General features: G+C 46.1%; 1 protein-coding gene across 1 annotated transcript in view; it reads left to right on the forward strand.

Annotated features, from left to right (window-relative positions):
- The first annotated feature begins 14,773 nt into the window (after window positions 1–14,773).
- The window catches only part of KCNQ3 (potassium voltage-gated channel subfamily Q member 3), a 176,735-nt gene continuing 165,979 nt past the window's right edge, over window positions 14,774–25,529 (forward strand). Inside the window, exon 1 of the mRNA XM_087706674.1 lies at window positions 14,774–15,382. Coding sequence (XP_087562800.1) covers window positions 15,021–15,382 — 362 coding nt within the window. The 5' untranslated portion in view covers window positions 14,774–15,020. The remainder of the gene's footprint in view (window positions 15,383–25,529) is intronic.

Genomic DNA, 25,529 nt, shown 5'->3' on the forward strand with positions numbered 1-25,529 from the left:
TCGATCCTCTTGCTAATCACCTATTGAGGCAGGTAACTATCAGTGGTGAGATTCAAATTTTTTTTTTAGTACCGGTTCTATGGGTGTGGCTTTGTGGGCATGGCATGCTGGTGGGTGTGGAATGCTGGTGGGCGTGGCTTGGTGGGCGTGGCAGGGGAAGGATACTGTAAGCTCTCAATTCCTGCAAAATCCCTATTCCCTCCCGATCAGCTGGGACTCAGGAGGCAGAGAATAGATGGGGCGGGGCCAGCCAGAGGTGGTATTTACCGGTTCTCCGAAATACTCAAAATTTCTCCTACTGGTTCTCCAGAACTGGTCAGAACCTGCTGAATACCACCTCTGGTAACTATCCTCCACACACACACACACACCCTGAAAAGGATGAATGGCTAGATGTCCTGCAGGGGAACATTTTGCAAATTCTCTTTCGGGTTTTTTGCAAAGTTTGTTACAGGAACCTGAACTGTGGCTGTTTATTTTGGCCTTTGGTTAGAGGGGAACCGAAGCCAAGGGAATGGAGCCAGCCTTCCCTTAATTTGATCCACGTTAACTGAAAAGAACACCACTGGCTACCTCGCTGTCATGGTGGACAAGATCTCAGCAATCAGAGAAGGCCAGTTGATGCCCCCCTTGTTCTTCTAAAGTGGGCAACCCTGTAGCTTTTCGCTCTGTAGAATTAGGGCCGATGAAAGCAGCCCCTTCTGCTCTTCCTCACATGCTAATCTAATTCTGCCTGTTCACAAGTGTCATCACTTCGGCGAAGTCTGGTTATTAGCCTTAATGTATTCCACTCCATTCTCGGTTGTTTTTAAACCCTTAAACTTTGTGGGAGCCAATCCTTGCTATCCTCTTATTAAACAAGACCAACTCTCCAGGTCCCGTCCGTGAGGTTTTCATGAAAAAGATATTGGAGTGGATTGCCATATCTTTCTCCAGTAGATCACGTTTTGTCAAAGCTCTTCCAACACCTGACACAGAGGCAGTGCTCACCCCCATCCTCCTCCTCTTCCTCCTCGAAAAACAGCTGCTAAAGAACATCAATAGGAAAGAGCCATAAACGTCCCCCTGCCTGCCTGTTGGAGATGCTAAAATGCTCAAAAGAAAGCCAAACTAAAGGTCTCTTCATAAAAATGCAACAGGGTGTCCCTCATGTTTTTAATAGGCAGAATCTGCCCCCAGAAAAATATATTCCTCATTTATATAAAGCATTTTGCATTCTGGTGTTTTAGATGACAGTGCTTCCTGAACAGCTTGGAGAGCTACAAAACACAGCACAGTTCCTGAATTTGGGCGGCTGTTCTAAAAAAAGGCATGGCACAAAAAGAAAAAGAAATTAACAGTATTGTGCAGGCATTAAGGATGCTTCCCTTCTCCTTTCACTAGCAGGTAGCAGAATAACAGAGTTGGAAGGGACCTTGGAGGTCTTCTAGTCCAACCCCTTGCTCAAGCAAGGAACCATATTCCATTTCAGACAAATGGCTGTATCGTCTTTAAAAACTTCCAGTGTTGAAGTATTCACAACTTCTGAAAGCGTTCCATAGATTAATTGTTTTAACTGTCATAAAATTCCTCCTTGGTTCTAGGTAATATGGAAGGGAGATTGGGAAATTTGAACTATGAGAAATTGGAATGAACAAAACGAAAATCTCAGAAGCCGCCTTAGGACCAACCCCATTCTGTTTTCTAGAAAATTCCTTGAACATGGCCATGTAGTACCGAAGATTACTACTTATATGCAGAATGTTAGATCAGGAGCCAGCATCTACTGTCGAGCAGGGTGCTCTTGAGAAGCTAAACAAGCTCAGTTCTGGATTAAACTTGGATGGGAGACACCAGAAAATTCCCAGAAATTTAGGCTGGCAAGTAAACACAATGTCAGGGTTCCAAATAGAATCCAAAAGTAAATCAGAGCCAAAGGGAAAGTACTGCTCAAAATTCCAATTTATTAAGAGAGCCATGTTGGCACATCTGGCAAAACCCGAATCTGAAAGTTTCCCAGTTTTCCCCACCCAGTTGAAAGTTCAAGATCTTGGCCCCACACCCACAAGTCCATCACATGGTCCAATCTCCCACTGCCATGCTGGCAGCTTCCACCCATCCAGATCCGGTCAGGTGCAGAGGTGCAAAGACAAAGGATGACCTTGGCTTTCTAGAAAGAATGTTGTTATGGCTTCATCGCATCTAACTCTGTACAATCCCCCACCCCCAATTTTCCCACCATAGAAAATGCATAGCAGAATAATAGAAAGTGTGGCAGGCCAAGGATCCAAAAGAAAAGATGGCTGCAGCCTGACAGGAAATTCTATTCCCAACTGTGGTCATAAGCTAAGGAATTGCCTGTATGCTCCAAAGGACAGTCTCTGGTGTCTTGGAAAAATATTATTAGAGCAGCCTGGTAACTTCAAGATTGGAGATCTTCAACTTCCAGAATTTCCGAGACAACTCCCAAAATTCTCAGGAATGGTCGTGATAAATTCTGGAGTTGAAGGCCACCCATCCAGACATTGCTCAAGATGCTCTTCTTTCTCCAAGAAATGTATCTAGTAGTCTTTAATTAAAAAGATTTCAGAGGACCCTGCAGCTATAAATCCTACCTTGATTCTGATTTCTCCAGGTTTCAAGCTGTACAATCCATTTGGAATTGCATTCTTAATTCCCAAGAGGACTGCTGCATATAAACACTTAAGAGGATGTGATTCTTAATCCTATCGGGATCAAAGGAAATCTATGCTTTGATACAGGAGCTTTTGTTCTATAGTGTAAAAAAGGAAGTAGAATAACACTACATAGTTTTACGGGCTTTCTTTGATACTGGTACATGGCTTCCCCTGAAGGTAGATCACAATCTTCATCCTTTTACTAAACAGAAACAGTGAGATTGCTAGTTTCTATGCTACTGTATTTTTCAGAGTATAAGACGCACTCCCCCCCCTAAAAGAGGGTGAAAATTTGGGTGCGTCTTATACATTGAATGTAGCCCTGCCCAACCGCCAGCCCTCAACCTTTGGCCTCTGCCTCCCAGCAAACAGCAAACAACCTGTTTCAGCTTCAGCACAGCCTGATTAGCACAAGCAGCTGATTGTTGCTTGGATCAGCCTCCCGACCATCTGCTGTTTCAGGCGGCAGGGATTGTCATTGCCTATTGCCACCTCTGTGTGTCCCATTTTCAGCCTACGCATTCCATTTTTGGCCTCCGCACGCCCCATTTTCTGCCCATTGTTTCTGGAACAGGTGGAAACTGGAGCACGGAGAGGCCAAAACAGGGTGTGCAGAGGCTGAAAATGGGATGTGGATGCCAAAAATGGGGCGCGCGGAGGCGGCAATAGGCTATGGCAATCACTGCAGCCTGAAACAACTGATCGTCGGAAGGCTGATCCAACCAACAATCAGCTGCTTGTGCTAATCAAGCTATGCTGAAACAGAAACTGAATTGGGCTGTTTGATGTTTGCTGTAAGGAGGCAAATTGCTGGGAGGCAGAGGCAGATTTTTTTCCCCTTGTTTTCCTCCCCCAAATCCTCTGAAAAATATGGTATTCCACCTGAATGGATGGCAGTGTATGAATTTTTATCCAGTTGAACTTTGGCAAAGGATGGTGTTAAGTATCAAGATAACATTTTAAGTATTGATATCAAAAATCTCGAGAGTCAGAACAATTGGTGAATGAAATGATTCACCTTCAGATGTTTTGGCGCTCCAACATTGGAGGTTTTTAAAAAGAGATGGAACAACTATTTGTCTGAAATAGTATAGGGTCTTCTGCACTGAGCAGAGGGTTGGATTAGAAGAGTTCCAAGTTCCCTTCCAACTGTTCTGTTATCCATAGTCCAAGGAACATTAATATATAGGTGTCAAGTGCTCAGAACGTATTGACAGAATGCTGATAATAAAAAAAATATATTAATTGAAACACTGGGGTCATCAATATTTACATCCAGTTTCTGGGGAAAAAAATAACCCCATAACAAAGACTGCAAACTGTGGATTCACAACAATGGGTAGTCTTCGACTTACAACAGTTCACTTAAGTAACCTTCCAAAGTTATCACGGCAGTGAAAAAAAAGGGAGCATTTTTCACAGTTACAACCTTTATAGCATCCCTATGCTCGTGGTGATCGAAATTCAGATGCTTGGCAACTGGTTCATACTTACGAAGGTAAGTTGGAGCTGCTGCCAGACTCTGACAGCGAGGGGTCTTATGAGTCGGCCCTGGAGGAGGTGGAGGACCCTGGACAGGGTGCCAACTCCGAGCAGGGCGAGGAGAGACTGGTTGGCCACCAGGTGGTGCTGGAGCCTTGGATCAGAGGGAGTGATCAGGAAAACACTTGTGAGTTGTTTCGGGATGCACGCTGTCGAAGGGCTACTCGGCGGCAGGAACAACTGCGTAGTTATAGGAGATGATTATGCTCAGTTGATGCTTATTAAGAACCTCTCCTGATTATAAAAGAGACTGCTTGTGCCACGCCCTTTTGCAGAAGTCAACGTTCACGATTAAGAGAAACCAACTTGGCGAATTGGTGTGCTGTGAGAGCTTGTTTGTATTGCTGCTTCGGTTTGTTGGACTTGCTGCCAGAGTGCTTATCTCTTTGTTTATGTGGCTTGCAGCCAACGAGAGTCTTGACTGATTAAAAGAAACCTTCTCATTTACTTTTGTTCCTGGATGGAGGAGGGGGGGTCAGAACAACTTAGCAACCTTGTTGCTAACTGGACAACTTCAACTTCACTTTTACAAACTGTGGCAAGAAAACTTGTAAAATGGGGACAAAGGTCACTTAACAAACGTCTCACTTAACAACAGAAATGTTGGGCTCCATTATGGTCCATTAAGTCCAGGACTGCCTGCTGCTTCTAAATTCTTGAAAGCCCGCTAATATTTCTCTTCCCTCTCTTCTTCTTTCTACCACAGTGGAGTCACGTTAAATTTCTTTCTGCTGCCTCTGCATTCCTGCTCCAAGGTCAGGTCTGCCCTTCTCTGTGTCACGCTGCTATGCTATACTGTGTGTGGTTTGTTCTTATTTTGGAAAGATGATATACAAAGCCAGCTAATGCTATTCCCCCGCTCGGCATGGAACACAGAACGTTGATAGAAGAAGTGGTTGATAGAAGTGATACCGCCAGCCTGCAGAGGGAGGCGAGTTTTATTGTGGCCTCGACCCAGTTCATCGTTTTCAACGGTTTTATTTTTGTTTGCAACCCAGAGTTCCTCCTGGTTTGATGGGCAGCAGTATGCATTTGTTTAATAAATAAATCAATAAAGCTGTGTTTTGTGAATTTCGCAGCTGCCCATGAAGGCAACAGCCTTCTGGAACGGGAGATAGAGTGGAAATCTATCTTTGCCCGTGCCTGGATTTAAACATAAATATCCCCCACCCTTGTTCTGCTATCGGGAATTGTTCTTATCTTAGTAATAGCCGTGAAACCAGAAAAAGCGCAAATCCATCAAGAGAGCAATAGAAATGAGGGAGCCGTAGCTGTCTCGGCCTCGGAGCTTACACAAAGAAATGGAACCAATAAATTGGCCGGTCCATAAAACAGCTGCCAAAGATCAATTGCTACAGTAGCTGTAAATTGTTGAGAACAGATTCTTAATCAATCAGAGGGGGATCTCGGGAGTCTAGGATAATAACCTTTTGCCCTGCAATCGGACTTGCTCTTCTTCCTTTTGACGGCCTGAGAAAATAATGCAGCTGATTTTTAAGCCTTTCAGATGGTGGTACATTCCCACCTTCCCCCACGTTAAGCCCAATCACGCCGTGAAACATGGCTTTTAACCACCTGAATGGCTGCCCTCACAGAACGTTATGTCACCCGAGAGAATGACCTGGCCTAATGTTTGGATCCACCTTTTATCCAATCTCACAAAGCTATCGTTTCATTTTAATGCCAGTTTCACTTTGGAAGGAGACAAAACTCCAGGTAGTCCTTGACTTACAACAGCACATTTCGTGACCATTCAAAGTTACGATAGCACTGAAAAAAACTGTGACTTATGAACGTCTTTTCACACTTTAGGACTGTTGCATCGTCCCTTCAGCTCTGGAGCCGCATGTGGCTCTTTCATCCCTCTGCTGCGGCTCCCTGTTGCCAATCAGCACCACAATTTTGAGAGGAGCTTCCGGTTGGGAGTGGGGGAAGCACGGTGCGCCAGGAGGTAAGGGACAGGTTTTCCGTTCAGCTCCACAATTGATAGGGCTTTCAGTTAGGACAGGTAGAGGGAAAAGGATGCCGCACTAGGAGAAGACTCTATGGTGGGGGGAACGGGAATTCCAACCGGCAGAAGAAAAAGGATGCCGTGCTAGGAGGGAACTCTATGGTTGGAAGAACTGGACTTCTGGTCTGCAGAGGGAAAAGGATGCCGCGCTAAGAGGAGACTCTATGGTGGGGGAATGGGAATTCCAATCGGCAGAAGAAAAAGGATGACGTACTAGGAGGGAACTCTATGGTTGGAAGAACTGGACTTCTGGTCGGCAGAGGGAAAAGGATGCCGCACTAGGAGGAGACTCTATGGTGGGAAGACTGGGCTTCCAGTCGGCTCCAGAATTGAACGGGGGGGGTGTCCGGTTAGGACCTTTGTGGCTCTTTGAGTGTTTAAAGTTGCCGACCCCTGCCATAGTCACACGATCAAAATTCAGATGCTTGGCCACTGCCTCATATCTATGACCGTTGCAGTCTCCCAGGGTTCATGTGATCCACTTTTGCGACCTTCTGACAAGCAAAGTCAATGGGGAAGCCAGACTCGCTTAACAACCGTGAAAGCCCTATGAAGTGGTATATAAGTTTAATTGCTATTGCTATGATACTAGTTGTGGGTTGATGGTAAGAGGAATTGATATAATATTGGATAACACAAAACAGTGTCTGTTAAGATACTATATCTGTTAAGATAGAGTGGTGTTGTGGCCCAGCAGGACCCGTTGGAGCTACCATCAGACTCCAACAGCGAGGGGCCCTATGAGTCGGCTTTGGAGGATGTGGAGGACCCTGGACAGGGTTCCGACTCCGAGCAGGGCGCAGAGAGGCTGGTTGGCCACCAGGAGGTGCCTGAGCCTTGCACCAGTGGGGAGGAGACAAGGGAGTGTGATCCGGACGTCAGCAGTGGGGAGGAGCCAAGGGAGTTGTTCCTAGATGCCCAGCACCGGAGAGCTAATAGGCGTAAGGAACAATTATGCAATTATAAGAGGTAATTGCACTCAGCTGGTGTCATTAGGCTCCTCTCTAGACTATAAAAGGACTGCTTGTGCACATGCCCTTTTTGCAGAAGTCAACGCAAGAACGAATATTAGAGAACATTATTGTGAGCTTGGCAGGCTGGATTGCTGTCAAGCCTTATCTGTGTTTATTGCTGCCCAAGCTTGTCTGTGCCGGTTTGCTGCCAAGGACCTGTCTGTCTGTTAATTAAATGCTGTAACTTATCTTTGGCTCAGAGTGTGTGTTGGTGTGGGATGAGGGGGGTCAGAACATAGTGGTATACTTGTGGTTTCTTGTATGAAAATAAAAATACTTTTAAAAAAAAAGAGTGAAAAGAGAAGAAGCTTGGATGTTTGCATCTCTACCAGCCTATATTCTCTTGTGGTCTTTAATTGTATGGATTGAGCCAGGTACCAATCATATCCTGCTTTGGGTAGCTTTGATGGTTATTTCTCTATCCTGCACAATTCTCAGGTTCAGTATTTTTTTTTTTAAAAAGGGGGAGGTGGCGAGTAGGGGAATTTAATAGTGGCGAAGTCTTAATCACCTTGAGAGAAATCAACCTTGTACCTTTCATTTCCCCCAATCTAAGTTCAGTATTTTGGCGTGGGATGGCCATCTGTTATTTCAAAAGAGGAAAAACCAGAGAGATGAAAGTCAATTAAGACTTGGCTGAGAGCATGGGGAAAGCCTGCATCATGCTCCAATTCTCTTTGCCATCTGGCAGCCATGAGAAGTTGGCAGGAGACCATCTATAGATCTCGAGGAGAGCAACAATTCTTGGTCGCTTCTCTTTTCTCATCTCTGCTTCGTCCTGTGAGCTATTTGATAGCACCACTTAGACACGAGCATAGAAGCTGCGGTCCCAGGAATTGCATGATTTCCTGACTGTCCAAGAAATGTATCCAGCTTGCATAATGCATAGCTAGCTTACACAGAATTAAGTACTTTAGGGGAAAGAACTACTGGATCATAGCAGATCTTGATTTCAGTCCTGAGCCCTTGTTAGAGACATAACATAAAAAAAGATTTGAGATACTTAGGATCCATTGTAGTGCTGCTTAGGTGAGCCAATGATCCGGCTCAGCAACCACTTTCACACACTTGGCTGAACCATAATATGGATTATGGCTTAACAAAAATCCATGCTTATCATAGGAATATCTATGAGATATCATGAGGTCAACAAGTCCAAGCTCATTGCGAGATTCACGACACTATCCCTAGTAGATTACTATGAGTGGTGGGTTCCAGATCCCGTTGCAGCTGGTATGGTGCAACAGGGCCTGGTGTCCCCCACATGCATGCGCGCAGCACACACATGCGTCCTTACCTCCACAATGCCTCCATGATGCTCCAGCTGCTCGGTGCAAGATTGTGCAGGCACTGTACATTTCGTGTGCGTGTGTGGAAGCTCCAAAGAGCTCAATTATGGTAAGGAGCTCGGGTGGGTCCTCCCGAGCACCGTATCGGAATGGTACCCGGGGCTCCCGGCAGGCACCGGTACACTCGTACCGGGGCGTACCGCCTGCAACCCACCACTAATTACTATTCAACTTCTGTTTGAAAACTTCTAGTGAAGATGAAGTAGCCCCTCTATGCACTAACCCTTCAACTCATTTGACCACTCTTGAAAATTTTCTTCCTAATTGATACCTTCATCCCTTACCCCATTAGTTTTAGTCTTACCATCTGGAATGGGTCCAATCCCAATGCAACACAACGCGACAGTTCTTCAGGTACTTGAAGACAGCAATTAGGCCTCCTCTCTACCTTCTTTTCTGGAAGCTTAACCTACCTAGGTTTTTGAATTACTATCCATGCTAACTGTTGTGGCCCAGCAGGAGCTGTTGGAGCTGCAACAGACTCCGACAGCGAGGGGCCCTATGAGTCGGCTCTGGAAGATGTGGAGGACCCTGGACAGGGTTCTGACTCCGAGGAGGGATCAGAGAGGCTGGTTGGCCACCAGGAGGTGTCTGAGGCATGGAGCAGTGGTGAAAGCCAAAGTGAGTGTCCTCCTGACGTCATGCCTTGGAGCAGTGGAGAGGAGACAAGGGAGGTAGTCCTGGACACCCGGCAATGGCGGGCAGATCAACATAGAGAACAACTACGCAGATACAGAAGATAATTGGACCCAGGTGGTTGTAATTAGGCTCCTCTCAAGATAGTATATAAGGAGGGACTTTGGGAGGAGTCTGGTTGCAGGATTCAACTTAATTATCAACACTGGAGAAGCTGTTATCTGTATCTGTCAGAGTCTGGGTTGCTGCCAAAGTTCTTTATCTGTTCGTTCATGTTTGGGCTTTCAGCCACAAAGATTTATGTTTCCTGCTAATAAAGTGTTGTGGCATTCGTTACTGGACGGAGGAGGGGGTCAGAATACTAACATACATAGATCTTTGAAGTTTCACCTTCTCTGAACTTCTGACATCCATTGAGCCAAGGACAATAACAATAGAGCTTAATGCCGCTTCATTGTGCTTCTACAGCACTCTCTGAGTGGTTTCAAGGATCAGCATATTGCCCTCAGCAATCTGGGTCCTCATTTTACTGACCTCAAAAGGACGGAAGGCTGAGTCAACCTTGAGCTGGTCAGGATTCTGCTGTGGGCAGTCAACCTGCAGTACTGCATTCTAACCACTGTGCCACCATGACAAATATGAAGGAAATTCATATCCATGCAATAATCTAGAACAGATGTGTCAAACTGGATTTCTTCCAAGGGCTGAATCAGCATTGTAGTTCTCCTCCGCAGGCCAGTGGGTGCATGGGAGAGCTGGGCTGCGGGAGGTGGGGGGGCTGTGGGACGGATGCCTCCTGTAGCACCCTGCTGGCCAAAATGGGGTGTGGGGGTCTGTGAACAGCCCCCCTTTGCCTCATTTTTGCCCTCCATGGCCTCCTCCAGCACTCTGCCAGCCTAGAATGGGCTGCACAACCTGTTTTCTGGCCCTGTTTTCTGTCAGCAGAGGGCTGCAGGAAGCCACGGAGGGTGAAAATGGGCCACTGGGGGGGGGGGCGCATGTGGCTTGTCTTAGCTGCCAGAGACACCATGAAGTGGATTGAGATTTCCTGGCCAGCCCTGTGGGCTGGATTTAAGCCCCCAGTGGGCCTTGAGTTTGACACCTCTGATCTAGAATATGGTCACAGTCAGAGGTGGGTTGCTCCTGGTAGTAGCAGTGGCAGGAGGCTCCGCCCACCTGCCCGGACACTTCTGTGCATGCGCAGCATTGTGCACACGCCCGAACCGGTAGTAAAAAAATTGGCAACCCACCACTGGTCACCATGCACAGACAGTTAACAGATTATGATGAGTTATTCGGGATTTGTATCTGGTTAGATTTCCTGCCTGCTTCCTTGCTGTGATGTTTTTGAAGAGCAAACTCTGTAACCCTTTATAGATGTTTCTCTTTTTTGCTTTTCCTGGGCTTCTGTTCAGATGAATCCATGAAGGTTTAGGTCACCAAATCTACCAGTCAGGATGACAGCAAAGATGCCTCAAAGCTCCATATTAATTTCTGCAGACTGTGTGAATAACCCTAATCAAACTATGGTGTAATTTACCTGCCATTGAGCCCTGACACATAGTGGTTTGTAAAATATGGTTTAGTACATGGATGTGCAATTTGTTCTGGACTTTGTTCTATCTAAGCTTTGGTGTAGTCTGCTAGAAGTACATTCCAAATAATAATTGGGTCAGGAAAACAAATGAAAGGTGGATGATAAGATTACTATCTAGCTATATATTTCATGCATTTCTTCTGTCACAGACAGGAGAGTTAGATGGCAGTGTCCGTCAATCCCGCCTGGCTTCAAAAAACGATCAGAGTTGGACCTACTTAGCTTTGAAGGGAGATCGTCAACGATTATGGGCTGGACTGGAAAGTTTTTTTAAAAAAAATCCAGAAAACAGTACCTGTTCCTGATCCACCTTTATCTCGTGATAAATTACAATTTGCCAGTAATGTCTGAAGATCTCAGGAGGCTGCAAACCTCCTGAGGAGCCATAATGTTCTGACCGAGGCTTACCAAGAGAATGAAGCAAACTCCTTGTCTCAACAAAAAACCCTTTTATTAATCGACTGTGAATTCTGCTCATTCACACCCAACAAAGTCTTTCAAGGGAGGATTTACAGTCACAGACCTTATCTGGCTTGGAGAGCTGCCAGGCTGATATCTGCAAAACTTGGCAAGGAGTCTCGGAGAGTCATGAGCCAATTAGGTGAACTAATTGTCTCCTACAAACTCCACTCCCCTTTCGTTCCTCTTTTATTTCCTCTGGGAGGGGCTATTCATCGTCCACCTGTGGCCTTATTCCCAAGTCGACCACTGTTCTTTAGCTATTTCCTTCATTTGGCAACTCTGCGCATGCGCACACTGGGAACAGGCTCCGGCTGTTGGTCTGCCTCACTGATGTCTGACGGCAGCTGATAGCTGGCATACGCCTGTGGTTCCCTCTCTGCCTCCGACACAGAGCCCTCATCAGAGCCTTTCCCAGACTCCAGGACTGGCCCATGTTCCTCCCCAATCTCCTCACTGTCTGATTTATTGTCAACTCTGCTGGTCCTTGGCGGGCCACAACACATAAGAGGCCTGGATGGGATATTGTCCATCACTGGAACTATTGTGCTGGTGCATCTCCAGCCAATGCTGGTTTATCCAGTAAGCTATAGTTCATCCAATTGTATTTTAATGCAGTGTGCAAACCAAGCCAGTTTCTCTCATTCGTTGAGCTCAGATGGGTTTCCTCTGTGTGGCCTCTTGGATGACTGGGCAAGAAAGAATATTGTGTACGTAGTGTTCAGACTTAATGGGTGACAAAGCACATTCTCGTCTTTGTGTATCCTCCCTAGCATGCTTCCCAACTCCATCTCAACCAAGGAAGCTAGGAAGACCACCAGGTGCTCCGGCTGTGCATCCCAAAATAATAAATGCTGTCTTTTTGACAAGCCCTGCACTGAGCATCTGAAATGGCAAGATTGCTGATTATAAAACAGAAAGGCAAGGGAGCTGAAGAGAGGAGAAAGGATGAAAGAATTATCTTGAATACCCATCTATGATTCATTTTATTTAGCAGCAACTGTGGCTGGTATGGGTTAAGCATTTTTCTTCTTCTGGGTTCCTGGTATGTTTTTTTCTTTACAGAAAGACAGGAGAGAATCCATCCATTTGAAATTTACTAGTCCTCTTTTCTATTTGGTTTAATGAACAGGTCCTCAGTTTGTTTTTGCAAATGCTTGCTGGAGATTACGGTAGATGCATAACTGTGCATCTTCACCAGTAGAGGGCAACAACAGCTGTTTAACCTTGACCCCCTTCTGAAATTAGAATAGAGCTGGAAGGGACCTTGGAGGTCTTCTAGTCCAGCCCCCTGCTCAAGCAGGAGGACCTATACTACTTCAGATAAGTGACGTCTAGTCTCTTCTTAAAAACCTCCAGTGATGGAGGGCCCATGATTTCTGAAGGCAAAGCTGTTCCACGGGTTATTTGTCCTCGCTGTTAGGAAAGTTTCTCCTTAAAGAAAGCAGGTTGTTATTTGAACAAGAGACCAAGAGGAAATCACAGGAAGGTGAGATACATATGGAAATTTTAAAAAAAGCCCCAAAGCGAATGGCAAACCATCACCATACTATCACCATACTATTTCAGGGTTGACTCAGCCGTCCATCCTTCCGAGGTGGGTAAAATGAGGACCCAGATTGTTGGGGGCAATATGCTGACTCTCTGTAAACCGCTTAGAGAGGGCTGAAAGGCCTATGAAGCGGTATATAAGTCTACTGCTATTGCTATTGCTATTGCTATCCCAAAGGTGCTTTTTCAAGAGGCAACTGGACTTTCTGGTTTTTCTTTGAAGACGTTTCACTTCTCATCCAAGAAGCTTCTTCAGCTCTTCTTCGGCGCTGAAGATATTCCTTGGATAAGAAGCGAAATGTTTTCAAAGAAAAAAACCCCCAGAAAGTCCAGTTGCCTCTTGAAAAAGCAACTTTGGGACATCCATGACCTGGATGACTGAGAATCTCCGTTGACATCACCACAGTTTGAGGACCCCTGATTTAGTGCAAAATACAAAAAAAAATGCAAATAATTTTTCTGCGGACCACCAAAATTTTCTCGTGGACCACCAGTAGCCCACGGAGCACCAGTTGTGACCGCTGCAATCGATGGTACATGTAGTCCTCAACTTACAACAGTTGTTCATTTAGTGACCATTCAACATTTTTCCACACTTGCTACCGAGGCAGCATTCCCATGGCAAGGGGATCAAAACCCAGACGCTTTGGCAAATGGTTCCTAGTTATGACGGTTGGAGTGTCCTCGGGGGGGTCGGTGGGTGTCACTGGATCAGTTTTTGCGAACTTTCCGACAAGGCCAATTAACGGGGAATCCGGCTTCCCTTAAACCACCGTGCGACTCACGTAACGACGGCAGTGATTCCCTTAAGGACGGTGGCAAGAAAAGTTGCACTATGGGGCACACTGACTCAACCAATGTTTTCCCCATAGCCACATCAATTTTGGGCGGGATGGTGGTCGTAACTCGAGGACTGCCTAACGTGTTTCCAAGGGGCCCGTTCGCACTGCTGGAAAACCTGCAAATTGGAAAAAAACGCTAATCTACAGATCCTCCCTACACCCACCCACCGATAGACCCCAGCAGCCTGAGAAGAGTCCGAGGGACCAACGCCCATCCGATCCTTTCTGGCTGGAAAAGCCCCGAGCGCCGGGAAAAAAAACCCTCCCTTGTGCCTCCATCGGCAAACGGGGTTTTCCTTCCCCCGTCTCCTCCCGACAGCCTCCATTCACACGACCTGCGCTTCCCCTCACCCCATACACCCCACGGTTTCTCCGCCTGCCTGGGGCTTCCCTCCGTCGGCCGGCCGAACCACTATCTCTCCCCCACCCCACCTCCCGCCCCACCAAGGCAGCCTTTCCCCTCAAGCAGCTGGTCGGCAGAATACGCTGGCCAGGAATCCCCGGGGCCGCCCTCACCGCCAAAGCGCCCGGGGTGTATGTGTGTGTGTGGGGGGGGGGGAGACGACGGTGGGCTTCCCCGGCCAGCCTGAGCCCTGAGGGAGACGACTCTCCCTTGGAACAAGAAGGGGAAGGGGGGGTGGCCGTGCGCACGTACGCCCCTCTCTCTTAGTGTGTCTGTGTGTTGTGTGTGTTGGGGAAACCCCTCGCGTCCCCTCAGCGCTCTCGCGCACCCCCCCCCACCACCACCCTGAGGGAAGCTGAGGCAAGCGGCGAAGGAGGGAAAAGGATGGATGGGGAGGGGGGGTTGCTGCGCGCAAAAAGACCCCCCCCCACGCGGATCAGAACCCGGCCACGCCCGGCGGTGAGGCGGAGCTGAGGGGGACGTCGTCGTCGTCGTCGTTGAGGGTGGGCTGGGGGCCGGCTGGCGAGGCAGAAGGGCGGCCGCTGTGTGTGTGTGTGTGTGTTGGGGGGGGGGGGAGGCGCCGGCTGGTCCAGAAGCCCGCGATGCCCCCGCCTTCCTCGTCTCCTTCCTCCTCCCTCAGGGCCAGGCCGCTCGTCCAGGTGTGGCCGCTGCTGATGGTGAGGCCGCCCTCCTCCCGCCGGAACTGATGCTCCCCTCAGGCGAGGCGGGAGCCCTGAGGCAGGGGGAGCGCGGCTTCCCTCTCCCCCCGGGCCCCGCCCTGCCGCCGGGGACCCCCCGCCGCCCCGGCGGAGGTGGGAGGAGGAAGGCTCGGACCATGGCCTGGGGCTCCCCCCCGCGGCCGCTCCTCCTCCTCCTCCTCCTCCTCTTCCTCCTCTCCTTCCCGCTCTCGCTTACCCCGAAGGAGCCGGGCAGAAGCGGGCCGAGCCAGCCAGGGGCAAGATGGGCGTGAAGTCCCGCAAGGCAACTACTCCGGCCACGGAAATCCCGGCGGTTCCCGGCGGTGGGTTGGAAGGCAAAGCGGCCGGAGGGGAGCTGGCTTCGGCTGGCGACTTGGAGCAAGGCACGTTGGCCCTGGGCGCCTCCGGGGGGGACCGGGACGGGGCCCTGCTCCTGGAAGGGACAGGCAGGGAAGGCGGCGGCGGCGGCGGGAGGCGCTCGGCGCCCGCCATCGGCTTGCTGGCTAAGACTCCGCTGAGCCGGCCGGTCAAGAGGAACAACGTCAAGTACCGGCGGATCCAGACCTTGATCTACGACGCGCTGGAGCGGCCGCGGGGCTGGGCGCTGCTCTACCACGCCTTCGTGTGAGTGTGCCGGGGCGAGGACCTGGACCTGAACCCGGGAAGTGGGGACGGAGGGCGGCGTGGGCAGCAGCCTTGCCTCGGGTGCAGCGGGGCTGTTCGCACGTTCACGGGGAGTGGGGAGGAAAGAAACCCGAGTTAGCCGCCGACGTCCGGTGGGAAGATGAGAGCTGTAATCCCGGCTCTTTTTAGATTATAATCTGCCTTTAAGGAGAAGCAGCCCCATCGCAGACGCTGATGCACATCTGCATTCAGACATGCTTCTGATTGACAAGTGCATTTTTTTCTCTTCCTCTTCTTTCTCTCTCTCCCTCTCTCCCTTTCCTGTCTCCTCTGAGTAAGACACCCCTCTAGATTAAAATGTGGTAACTCCAATTTGTCTCCTGAAGACTGCAATCATCTTTCAGGAAAATCCCCATCACATCTGCATTCAGACATGCATCTGATTGACAAGTGCTCTCTCTCTCCCCCCCCTCTCTCTCCCATCTATCTATCATCTATCTATCTATCTATCTATCTATCTATCTATCTATCTATCTATCTATCTATCTATCTATCTATCTATCTATCTATCTATCTATCTATCATCTATCTACCTACCTACCTACCTACCTACCAGTATCTATCTATCTATCTATCTATCTATCTATCTATCTATCTATCTATCTATCTATCTATCTATCTATCTATCTATCTATCTATCTATCATCTATCATCTACCTACCTACCTACCTACCTACCTACCTACCTACCTACCTACCAGTATCTTTCTTTCTATCTATCTATCTATCTATCTATCTATCTATCTATCTATCTATCTCTATCTATCTATCTATCTATCTATCTATCTATCTATCTATCTATCTATCTATCCATCCATCCATCCATCCATCCATCCATCCATCCATCCCTATCTCTATCTCTATCTCTCTCTATCTCTCTATCTCTCTATCTCTCTATCTCTCTATCTCTCTTTCTCAATTTACACCACTCTAGGCTAAAACTGTGGTAGCTAAAGACTCCCATTTGTCTCCTGAAGACTGCAATCATCCTTTAAGAAAAGCCCCATCACAAAACCCATCACAAATCATCCTTTAAGAAAAGCCCCATCACAAAACCCATCACAAATCATCCTTTAAGAAAAGCCCCATCACATCTACATGTAGCCATGCTTCTGATACACAAGTTTCTCTCTCTCCCTCTCTCCCTCCCTCCCTCCCTCCCTCCTCTCTCTCTATCTCTCCCCCCCCCCACCTGTCTCCTCTGACTAAGGCTTTACCACCCTTCTAGATTAAAATGTGGTTGACCATTCTGTGGACTCTGTATGTCTTGTGAAAGCTACTAGTTTCCTTAATTTATGGTTTGGTATTTAGGCATTGGCTTAGTTCAGGAAACCATGATGTCCATTTCGAGCGTTTTTAGGGTGTTTTCAGAACAGGATCTGGGTAGGGTGAAGATCGCATGCTCTCAAATGCATATGGCAGAATGACACCGATCACTGGGTTTTGGCAAAGAATCTAAACTTGGAATAAGCAATGAACACATTTGGAAACACCCCCCCCACCCCCAAAACCCCTACCCTTGTTAGAAAGTGTACTGCATACAGATTGCAAATCATTACACTGTATCCCAAATGGATGAAAATGCTAGTTCAAGATGTCCAAGAAATGGCTTTCCCCCCCTCCCCTTCCCGAATAATCGATTGCTTCCTTTGGCCACAGGAGCACATGGTTTTCATTTGCTTCTCAAAGGCGGAATGCTTGAGAAATGTGCAGGTAGGAGATGCAAAGGTTATGACAATGCCCTGTTATTGTGATCGCATGGCAATGAGCATGTTTTCATGAAAGTCTGAAGCACATAAGGTGATGGGAGGGATTTGCCATAGAAACCGGGGTGCTCAATAAATGAGCCAGTGTTGCTTTATCACTCTGGTTGAGCCCTTGGGCAACTTGTCAACAACAACAACAACAAAAGAAATACACTGGGAATTTCCTAAGGAGCCAGCTCATACTGCTATGAATGAATGAATAATAATAATTATTATAATGGCTTTCCATCATTTCAATCCAAAACAGTCTGTTCTTTTTTTTGCCTTAGTACCTAACTGTGAAGGTACAAATTGGTGTGAATGTTATTTTGTCAGGTTCCAGAGACAAATTGTATCTTGCTCCAGATTCAGAAGATAATTGAAGAAGGTACCTATTATGTTTATATGAAAGGAAATTGCCATCCAGCGTCATCTACATAATCTACATATAGATTTACAGGCAAAACATGAAATTTTATTTGTGGTCTGAAGTCTGCAAACAGCTCAGGGAAGCTCTTCACTTTGCAATTTTATCTTGCCTAGGTGTCTTGCTATTGTATATGGAGGCTAATTAAAAATTATTTATTTAAGATGGGGTCCAGTTCGGAGAACTCCATATTAAAGATTTCTGAATCTTGTATGCTTTAGAACCAGGCACAGTGCTGGATGTGGGAGAAAAGAAGACTAAAATGTGAAGTATTAAAGATTTAGATTAGATTTATTAAATTTATATGCCACTTTATAATGTCTGGGTAAGGACACACTTGGAATCCTGCGTTCTGTTTTGGTCGCCATGATGTAAAAAAGGTATTGGGACTCTAGAAAGAGTGCAGAGAAGAGCAACAAAGATGATTAGGGGATTGGAGGCTAAAACGTATGAAGAATGATTGCTGGAATTGGGTATGTCTAGTTTAATAGAAACACTAGGGGAGACATGATAGCAGTGTTCCAATATCTCAGGAGCTGCCACAAAGAAGAGGGAGTCAAACTATTTTCCAAAGCACTAGAGTAGGACAAGAAGCAGTGGGTAGAAAGTAATCATGGAGAGAAGCAATTTAGAACTAAGGAGAAATTTCCTGACAGTTAGAACAATTAATCAGTGGAACCGCTTGCCTCCAGAAGTTGTGAATGCCCCAACACTTGAAGTTTTTAAGAAGATGCTGGAGAACCATTTGTCTGAAATGGTGTAGGATTTCCTGCCTAAGCAGGGGGTTAGACTAGAAGAACTCCAAGGCCCCTTCCAACTCTTTATTCTATTCTATTCTAAAACTAAGTGTGCCAGCCAAGGCAGTGTTTCTCAACCTTTGACAAGAGAGATTATTTAGTGCTATAACTTTCTTCACCTCCATAATATACACAAACATGAAAACAGTTTTGATCTAGCAGTGCCTGGAAATCCATGTCTTCAATTGTGTTTGGTTGTTCTGGATTATTACTATTTTTTGAGCGTGAACAACAAAGTGATGTTTCACCTCGGCAAGATATAAAGATTAGCAGATTAGAATTTGTTTTTGTGGAGCAATTTATCCCAGCCTGGAATCCATGATTATGCGGGTCGCAGTTTTTGGAAAATGGTAGTTCTAACATTACTAGAGAGCTTTTGGAGATTGGTTGGGTTCAGATATTGTGGTAGGGCAAGTCTTGTTTTAATTGAGAACCGTGCCACTGAGTAACCTCTGTAGTAACTCTGGATCTGTAAAACAGATAATCAAGAGAAGCAAAAAGAATAAGATGACCGTTGGTTATCTCAATTTTTTAAAAAAATAATAGTAAAAGAAGTATAGCTCTTCTGTTTTTGTCCTACATGATTGTTTGATCATGACTATAAATAGTCATGATTTATTATTTTTAAATGGCATGTTGTTGTTAGTTGCAAAGTCATGTCCGACCCATCGTGACCCCTGGACAACGTTCCTCCAGCCTTCCTGTCCTCTACCATCCCCTGGAGTCCATTTAAGCTCACGCCTACTGCTTCAGGGACTCCATCCAGCCACCTCATTCTCTGTCGTCCCCTTCTTCTTTTGCCCTCCATCTTTCCCAGCAGGAGGCTCTTCTCCAGTGAGTCCTTCCTTCTCATTCGGTGGCCACAGCATTTGAGTTTCCTCTTCAGGATCTGGCCTTCTAAAGAGCAGTCAGGGTTGATCTCCTCTAGAACTGACCGCTTTGATTGCCTTGCAGTCCAAGGGACTCGCAGGAGTCTTCTCCAGCACCATAGTTCAAAGGCCTCAATTCTTTGGCGGCTCAGCCTTTCTTATGGTCCAACCTTCACATTACAATGGGAAAAAACATAGCCTTGACTATATGCACTTTTGTTGGCAGAGTGATATCTCTGCTTTTTAGTATGCTGTCTAGATTTACCATAGAGTTGCCTTAAATGACATACTTGACACAAATTGTAGCAAGTTACGTGTGATCCTTTATAGATCCAGTTCAACTCAATGCCGCAGACATCTTGAACCAGTACAGGTAGTCCTTGACGTACGACCACAATTGAGCCCAAAATTTTGGTTTTTAAGTGATAAGTTTGTTAAGTGAGTTTGGCTCCGTTTTGTGACTTTCCTTGCCACATTTATTTGGCGAATCACTGAAGTTATTAAATCAGTGACACGGTTGTTAAGTGAATCTGGCTTCGCCATTGACTTTGCTTGTCAGAAGGTTGCGAAAGGGGATCACATGACCCCAGGACACTGCAACCGTCATAAATAGGAGCATCTGAATTTTGATCACATGACCATGGGGATGCTGCAATGGTCATAAAAGTGATAAATGGTGATAAGTCACTTTTTTCAGTGACGTAACTTTGAATGGTCCCTAAAAAGTGTAGAAAATTGAGGACAGCCTATATTATTTGGAAGTTGATGGACTGCAAGCCCCAGAATTCAAATGCTCATGCCCGGAATAGCTAGGAATTCTGGGAGTTGCAGTCTCAATAATTCTGTATCTTATTTGTTAGATTTATATTTCTCCAAGAGCCCCAAGGTAGTTGTCATACCAAGGTCTCATATATAGCATCCCTTTTTCTCACTCTTCCCCAGAATCATCTTAAGGGATAAATCAGGCTGAGAATGTTGGCTTGGCTCAAACTCAGTCTGGGTTCCAGAGCAGAAGATGGAATTGAACCAGAGTTTTTTCTAGTTCTAGACCATGGGTCAGCAATCTGCGGCTCTGGAGCCACATGTGGCTCTTTCATCCCTCTGCTGCGGCTCCCTGTCGCTCAAAATATGTGTCACAACCGTCATTGTGCAACACCTGCCAGCAACTTTTCTTTTCTTGGATTTATTCACAGCTGGCCTACTGGGGGTTGAAAAGTTCAATAAATCATATGCCGGCAGGTATCACATATTGGCGGTTGTGACGCATATTTTGAGCAAAACGGAGCCGCAGCTGAGGGATGAAAGAGCCATATGCGGCTCCAGAGTGTTGCGTGTTGCTCACCCAGGTATTGGGATGTTGCTGGTAATTATGATAGCAGAAGGACCTTCTCTGGACCAGGAACTAAACAGGATCAAGCTGGGTTTGTATTTGGGTGAGTGATCTACAAACTATTAGCCGGGTGGTGGGCTAAGGTGGAACTTGAAATAATTTCCTGGAAGATCTCTTCCACGTTTTATGCCAAGGATACTACATGGATGTGTCCACGAAGCCACCAGAAGTCTACCTCAACCTGGAGAAGACTTTGCCCTTTATGACAGTGAATCATATTCAAGCAACGATGCTCACAGACAAGGCAAGACTATATTTTTTCCACTTTCCCTTTACACAGCTTTATTCACACTAGCAATTTAAGTGAGAAGACATCTTTGCAAGAAGGTTTGCATTTCTAATAAGAAGCTAAAGGTAACTAAAGGTTGAGCTGCAAAGTGAACTTAACTGTAAAACAGTCTTAATGGGTTGTTTTGGAAATCTTTGTTTTATGATTGAGCTTTTAACCAGAGAATTAGCATCTTTATGGGAGAGAAATCTATGCTCTTCCATTTTTTTTAAACTACCTGCTGATTAGCAGCACTCTTGCTATGAAAGTAATTAAGTTTGTTAAATAAACGATTATGTAATTGTATAAATGTGTACTCAAAAATAGGGTAAGTCTGCTTCGTTCTTCCTTCCCCATATGCTGCAGTTTCAATATATGTCTCTGTCATATCCAAAGGAGGGTGGAAGATCATTAAAGAGAGGATCCAGTCTAGAATTAAGGAGAAATTTCCAGACAGAACAATTAATCAGTGGAACAGCTTGCTACCACAAGCTGTGGGTGCTTATTCACTGGAAGTTTTAAAGAAAAGATCGGATAATCATTTGTCCAGAATACAACAGGGTCTCCTGCTTGAGGAAGGAGTTGGACTAGAAGACCTCCAAGGCCCCTTCCAACTCTGTTATTTTCAATGAGACATAAATGGCATGTGGGAGTGACCTTGAGGGATGAAAGGAAGAGATGATGACTAGGGAACAATCAGATAAAAGGGGGAGGAGCCACAAATGCTTAATGGGCAACGAAAGAAACTGCCCTTATTCACTCTGGGATATTTGTAGTCTCAGACTTGCCGGATTCTTTAAATATAGTCTGGCAATAAAGTAGAATTAATTCATTTGGTTGTGCTTCCTGTCTGGTTTACTTGGGAGGGTACACATCTTATCACCAAACTCAAGGAAATCCCAAAGTTGAGGATCTGGATCAAACAAAATTGGGAATGTGGGGGTTTGCTCAGCCATATAAATCACCCAAAGACCTGTTTTAAGTCAAAATTTGGTATTTTTTTTTATTAAACCCAAATTTTAGAAACTATACTGCAGGTGTGCCCATCAAGAGATTTAGATTCCCTGAAAACAAACCAAAACACAAAATAACACTACAGATAGTCTTTGACTTACGGCCACAATGGAACCCCAAACAGTTGTTGCTAAGTAAAGCATTCGTTAAGTGAATTTTGCTCCAGTTTGCAACCTTTCCTGTCACAGTTGTTAAGTGAATCACTGCAGTTGTTAAATTGGTAACACGGTTGTTAAGTGAATTTAGTTTCCCCATTGATTTTGCTTGCCAGAAGGTTGCAAAAGGGGATGTTGTGGCCCACCAGCGGCTAGCAAAGCTGGCAGCAGATTCAGACAGTGGGGAGGTTGAGGAGGAACACGGGCCAGTCCTGGAGTCTGGGGAAGGCTCTGATGAGGGCTCTGTGTCGGAGGCAGAGAGGGGGCCAGGGGCATCTGACAGTTATCAGCTGCCTTTGGAAACAGACATCAGACATCAGTGATGAACAGCTGGAGCCTGTTCCCAGTGTGCGCATGCGCAGAGTTGCCAGACGAAGGAAATAGCTAAAGAACAGGGGTCGACTTGGGAGTAAGGCCACAGGTGGACAATGAATGGCCCCTCCCAGAGGAAATAAAAGAGGAGCGAAAGGGGAGTGGAGTTTGCAGGAGACCATTAGTACGTATAATTGGTTCGTGACTCTCTGAGATTCCTTGCCAAGTTTTGGAAATATCGGCTTGTAAGCTCTCCCAGCCAGATAAGGTCTGTGACTATAAATCCTCCCTTGAAAGACTTTGCTAGATGCGAATGAGCAGAATTCACAGTCAATTAATAAAAGGGTTTTTTGTTGAGACCAGGAGTTTGCTTCATGCTCTTGGGAAGCCTCGGTCAGAACAGGGGATCACATGACACCCAGACACTGCAACCGTGAGAAATAAGAATCAGTTGCCAAGCCTCTGAATTTTGATCATGTGACCATGAAGATACCGTAACGGGTTGAAAGTGTGCAAAATGGGCAGAAGTCACTTTCTTAAACTCCATCGTCACTAAATGAACTGTTGTAAGTGGAGGATTACCTGTATCGCCTCACTACTACTGTGTTAAAAATTGGAATTTCTACTGTCGGATTCCAAAAATTCCCCGATGAAACAAAAAACCCATTCCTTTGTTTCCCCCCGGAACAGACCGCTGATTTATTAACATTAAATTTCCCCTAGTACCTTATCTTGCATCTTTTTTTTTGCCTCTTCCACCTAAACCAAAACAAATTAGTCTTCTTCCTCTGCATGATTTATTGGTATCAACATGTTCTTGCTGGCACTGTAACTTCTTGTTCTCTTGTTTCCTGCAATCCCCAGTACTATATTGTCACTAGAGAAAAAAATGTCTTGTGTGTTGAAGATGCTACCTTGGGGATGAAAGTCTACAGATCACATCTGGAGAGTTGAAGAGATCCTATTCTTGGTGTTTAATCATCTTAAAGCAGGATGAGGTCATGTGTGTTTTGCAGCCCAAGGAGAATCCTCCAGACAACAGCTACCAATTACATCACATGTAGGAGAGGAACACGAGACATCCGTGTTTATTTATTTATAGAATAGAATAGAATTCTTTATTGACCAAGTGTGATTGGACCCACAAGGAATTTGTCTTTGGTGCGTATGCTCTCAGTGTGCATAAGGGGAATAAGAATACATTTATAATAAATAAAATACAGCACTTAGTGTTAGTAAGGTTAGTAATAAGCTATCAAATCATACTAGGAAACAAATAAAAACAATATAAACTGAAAGATACAAGCAACATGGTTATAGTCATAAGCGGGGTGATATAGATACTAGGAAGGAAGAGAAGAAGAATAGCAATACATTATTGGTAAATTACTGACAGTGTTGTGGGAATTAGTTGTTTAGCAGAGTGATGGCGTTCAGGAAAAAACTGTTCTTGTGTCTAGTTGTTCTTTTGTGCAGTGCCCTATAGTGCCGTTTTGAGGGTAGGAGTTGAAACAATTTGTGTTCAGGATGCGAGGGGTCTGTAGATATTTTCACAGCCCTCTTTTTGACTCATGCAGTGTACCAGTGGTGGGTTTCAAATTTTTTAAGAACCTCTTCAGTAGGTGTGGTCTGCTTTGTGGGAGTGGCTTGCTGGCCATGTGACCGGGTGGGTGTGGCCAACATGTAAAATGTGGTGAAACTCACTTAACAACGCTCTTGCTTAGCAACTAAAGTGTTGGCTCAGAAAGTCTCGCATTTGAAGCACGCAAGTCTTAAAGCTGTCAAGCTACAAGGCCCTTGCACCCCCAACCCTTTAGAAAAAAAAAAACCCAGGGGTGTTCAAACTTGACAGCTTTAAGACTTGTGGACTTCAACTCCCAGAATTCCCCCTCTCGCTCTTCATCTTGATGATGTGCGCATGGGCGAGGGGGGGAGTTGGAACCCGTTCTAAACGGCACTGTAGATTTGTGGAACCTCTTCTATAGAAGAGGTTAGAACTGGCAGGAACCCACCGCTGCAGTATACAGGTCCTCAATGGAAGGCAGGTTGGTAGGCATTTTTTTTCTCTACAGTTCTAATTTTTCTGTTGAAGTCTGTGTTTGTCTTGTTTGGTTGCAGAGCCAAACCAGACAGTTATGGAGGTGCAGATGACAGACTCAATAATTATTATTTATTGGTGTCAGAAGCATCACAATTAAAATGCAGCATATAGGAGGACAAAACCTTTACAATATACAATACAAGATTTAAAGAAGTACAAATCAAATAGATCTTGCCCAGAAACTAGCAACATTAATTGCATTCTGTCCTGCTGCCATGAGATCCTCAAGAGTTCACTGATTGGGACACAAACGCCAGGCATACATAGGTGGTGGTGTCTGCATGTCACCACAGCTGCAAAGAGCAGAAGCAACCAGAGAGCTCCATTGGTCCAGTGTCTTTGGATCTTGTACCTGTGTACAGTCTATTCCTGTGATGGCGAACCTATGGCATGACAGGTGGCACAGAACTCTCTCTGCGGGCACGCAAGACGTTGCCCCAGCTCAGCTCCGCCATGCATGCGGGCACGCCTCCCTCTGGCCAGCTGATTTTCAGGTCTCTGCTGCACACGTCCGGGGGGAGGGGTGCATGCGGGAGACGCGTGTGCATGCATGTGTGGGTGGGGTCCCAGGAGGCTACAGGGAGGCCTACTAGGCTCAAAACGGGGCATGTGGGGGTATCGCGTGCGCATGCACAGAGGGGCGTGGCGTGTGGGGCTGGTGGTGTCACGCTCGCATTGCATTATGGGTGTGGGTGCGCATGATGACAAAAAGGTGAGCCATCACTGGTCTATTCAATAGTGTAGAGTTGTGGTGGTGCAGCCTAACTCTGCCGACTGCCAGCAGTTCAGTTCTCACCGGTTAAAGGTTGACTCAGCCTTCCATCCTTGGGAGGTCGGTAAAATGAGGACCCAGGTTGTTGGGGGCAACAGGCTCATATTATAAACCCGCTCAGAGAGGGTTTATAAAAGCCCCATGAAGTCCAAGTAAATTGCTTTAGAGAAGGCTGTCAAGCACTGTGGAGCAGTATATAAGTCTAAGTGCTATTGCTATTGTTATCACTCTTCAATCA

The sequence above is a fragment of the Thamnophis sirtalis genome, unplaced genomic scaffold (assembly GCF_051295495.1).
Source record: "Thamnophis sirtalis isolate CommonGarterSnake01/CBP01778 unplaced genomic scaffold, rThaSir2_p1.2 scaffold_2, whole genome shotgun sequence".
NCBI lineage: Eukaryota > Metazoa > Chordata > Lepidosauria > Squamata > Natricidae > Thamnophis > Thamnophis sirtalis.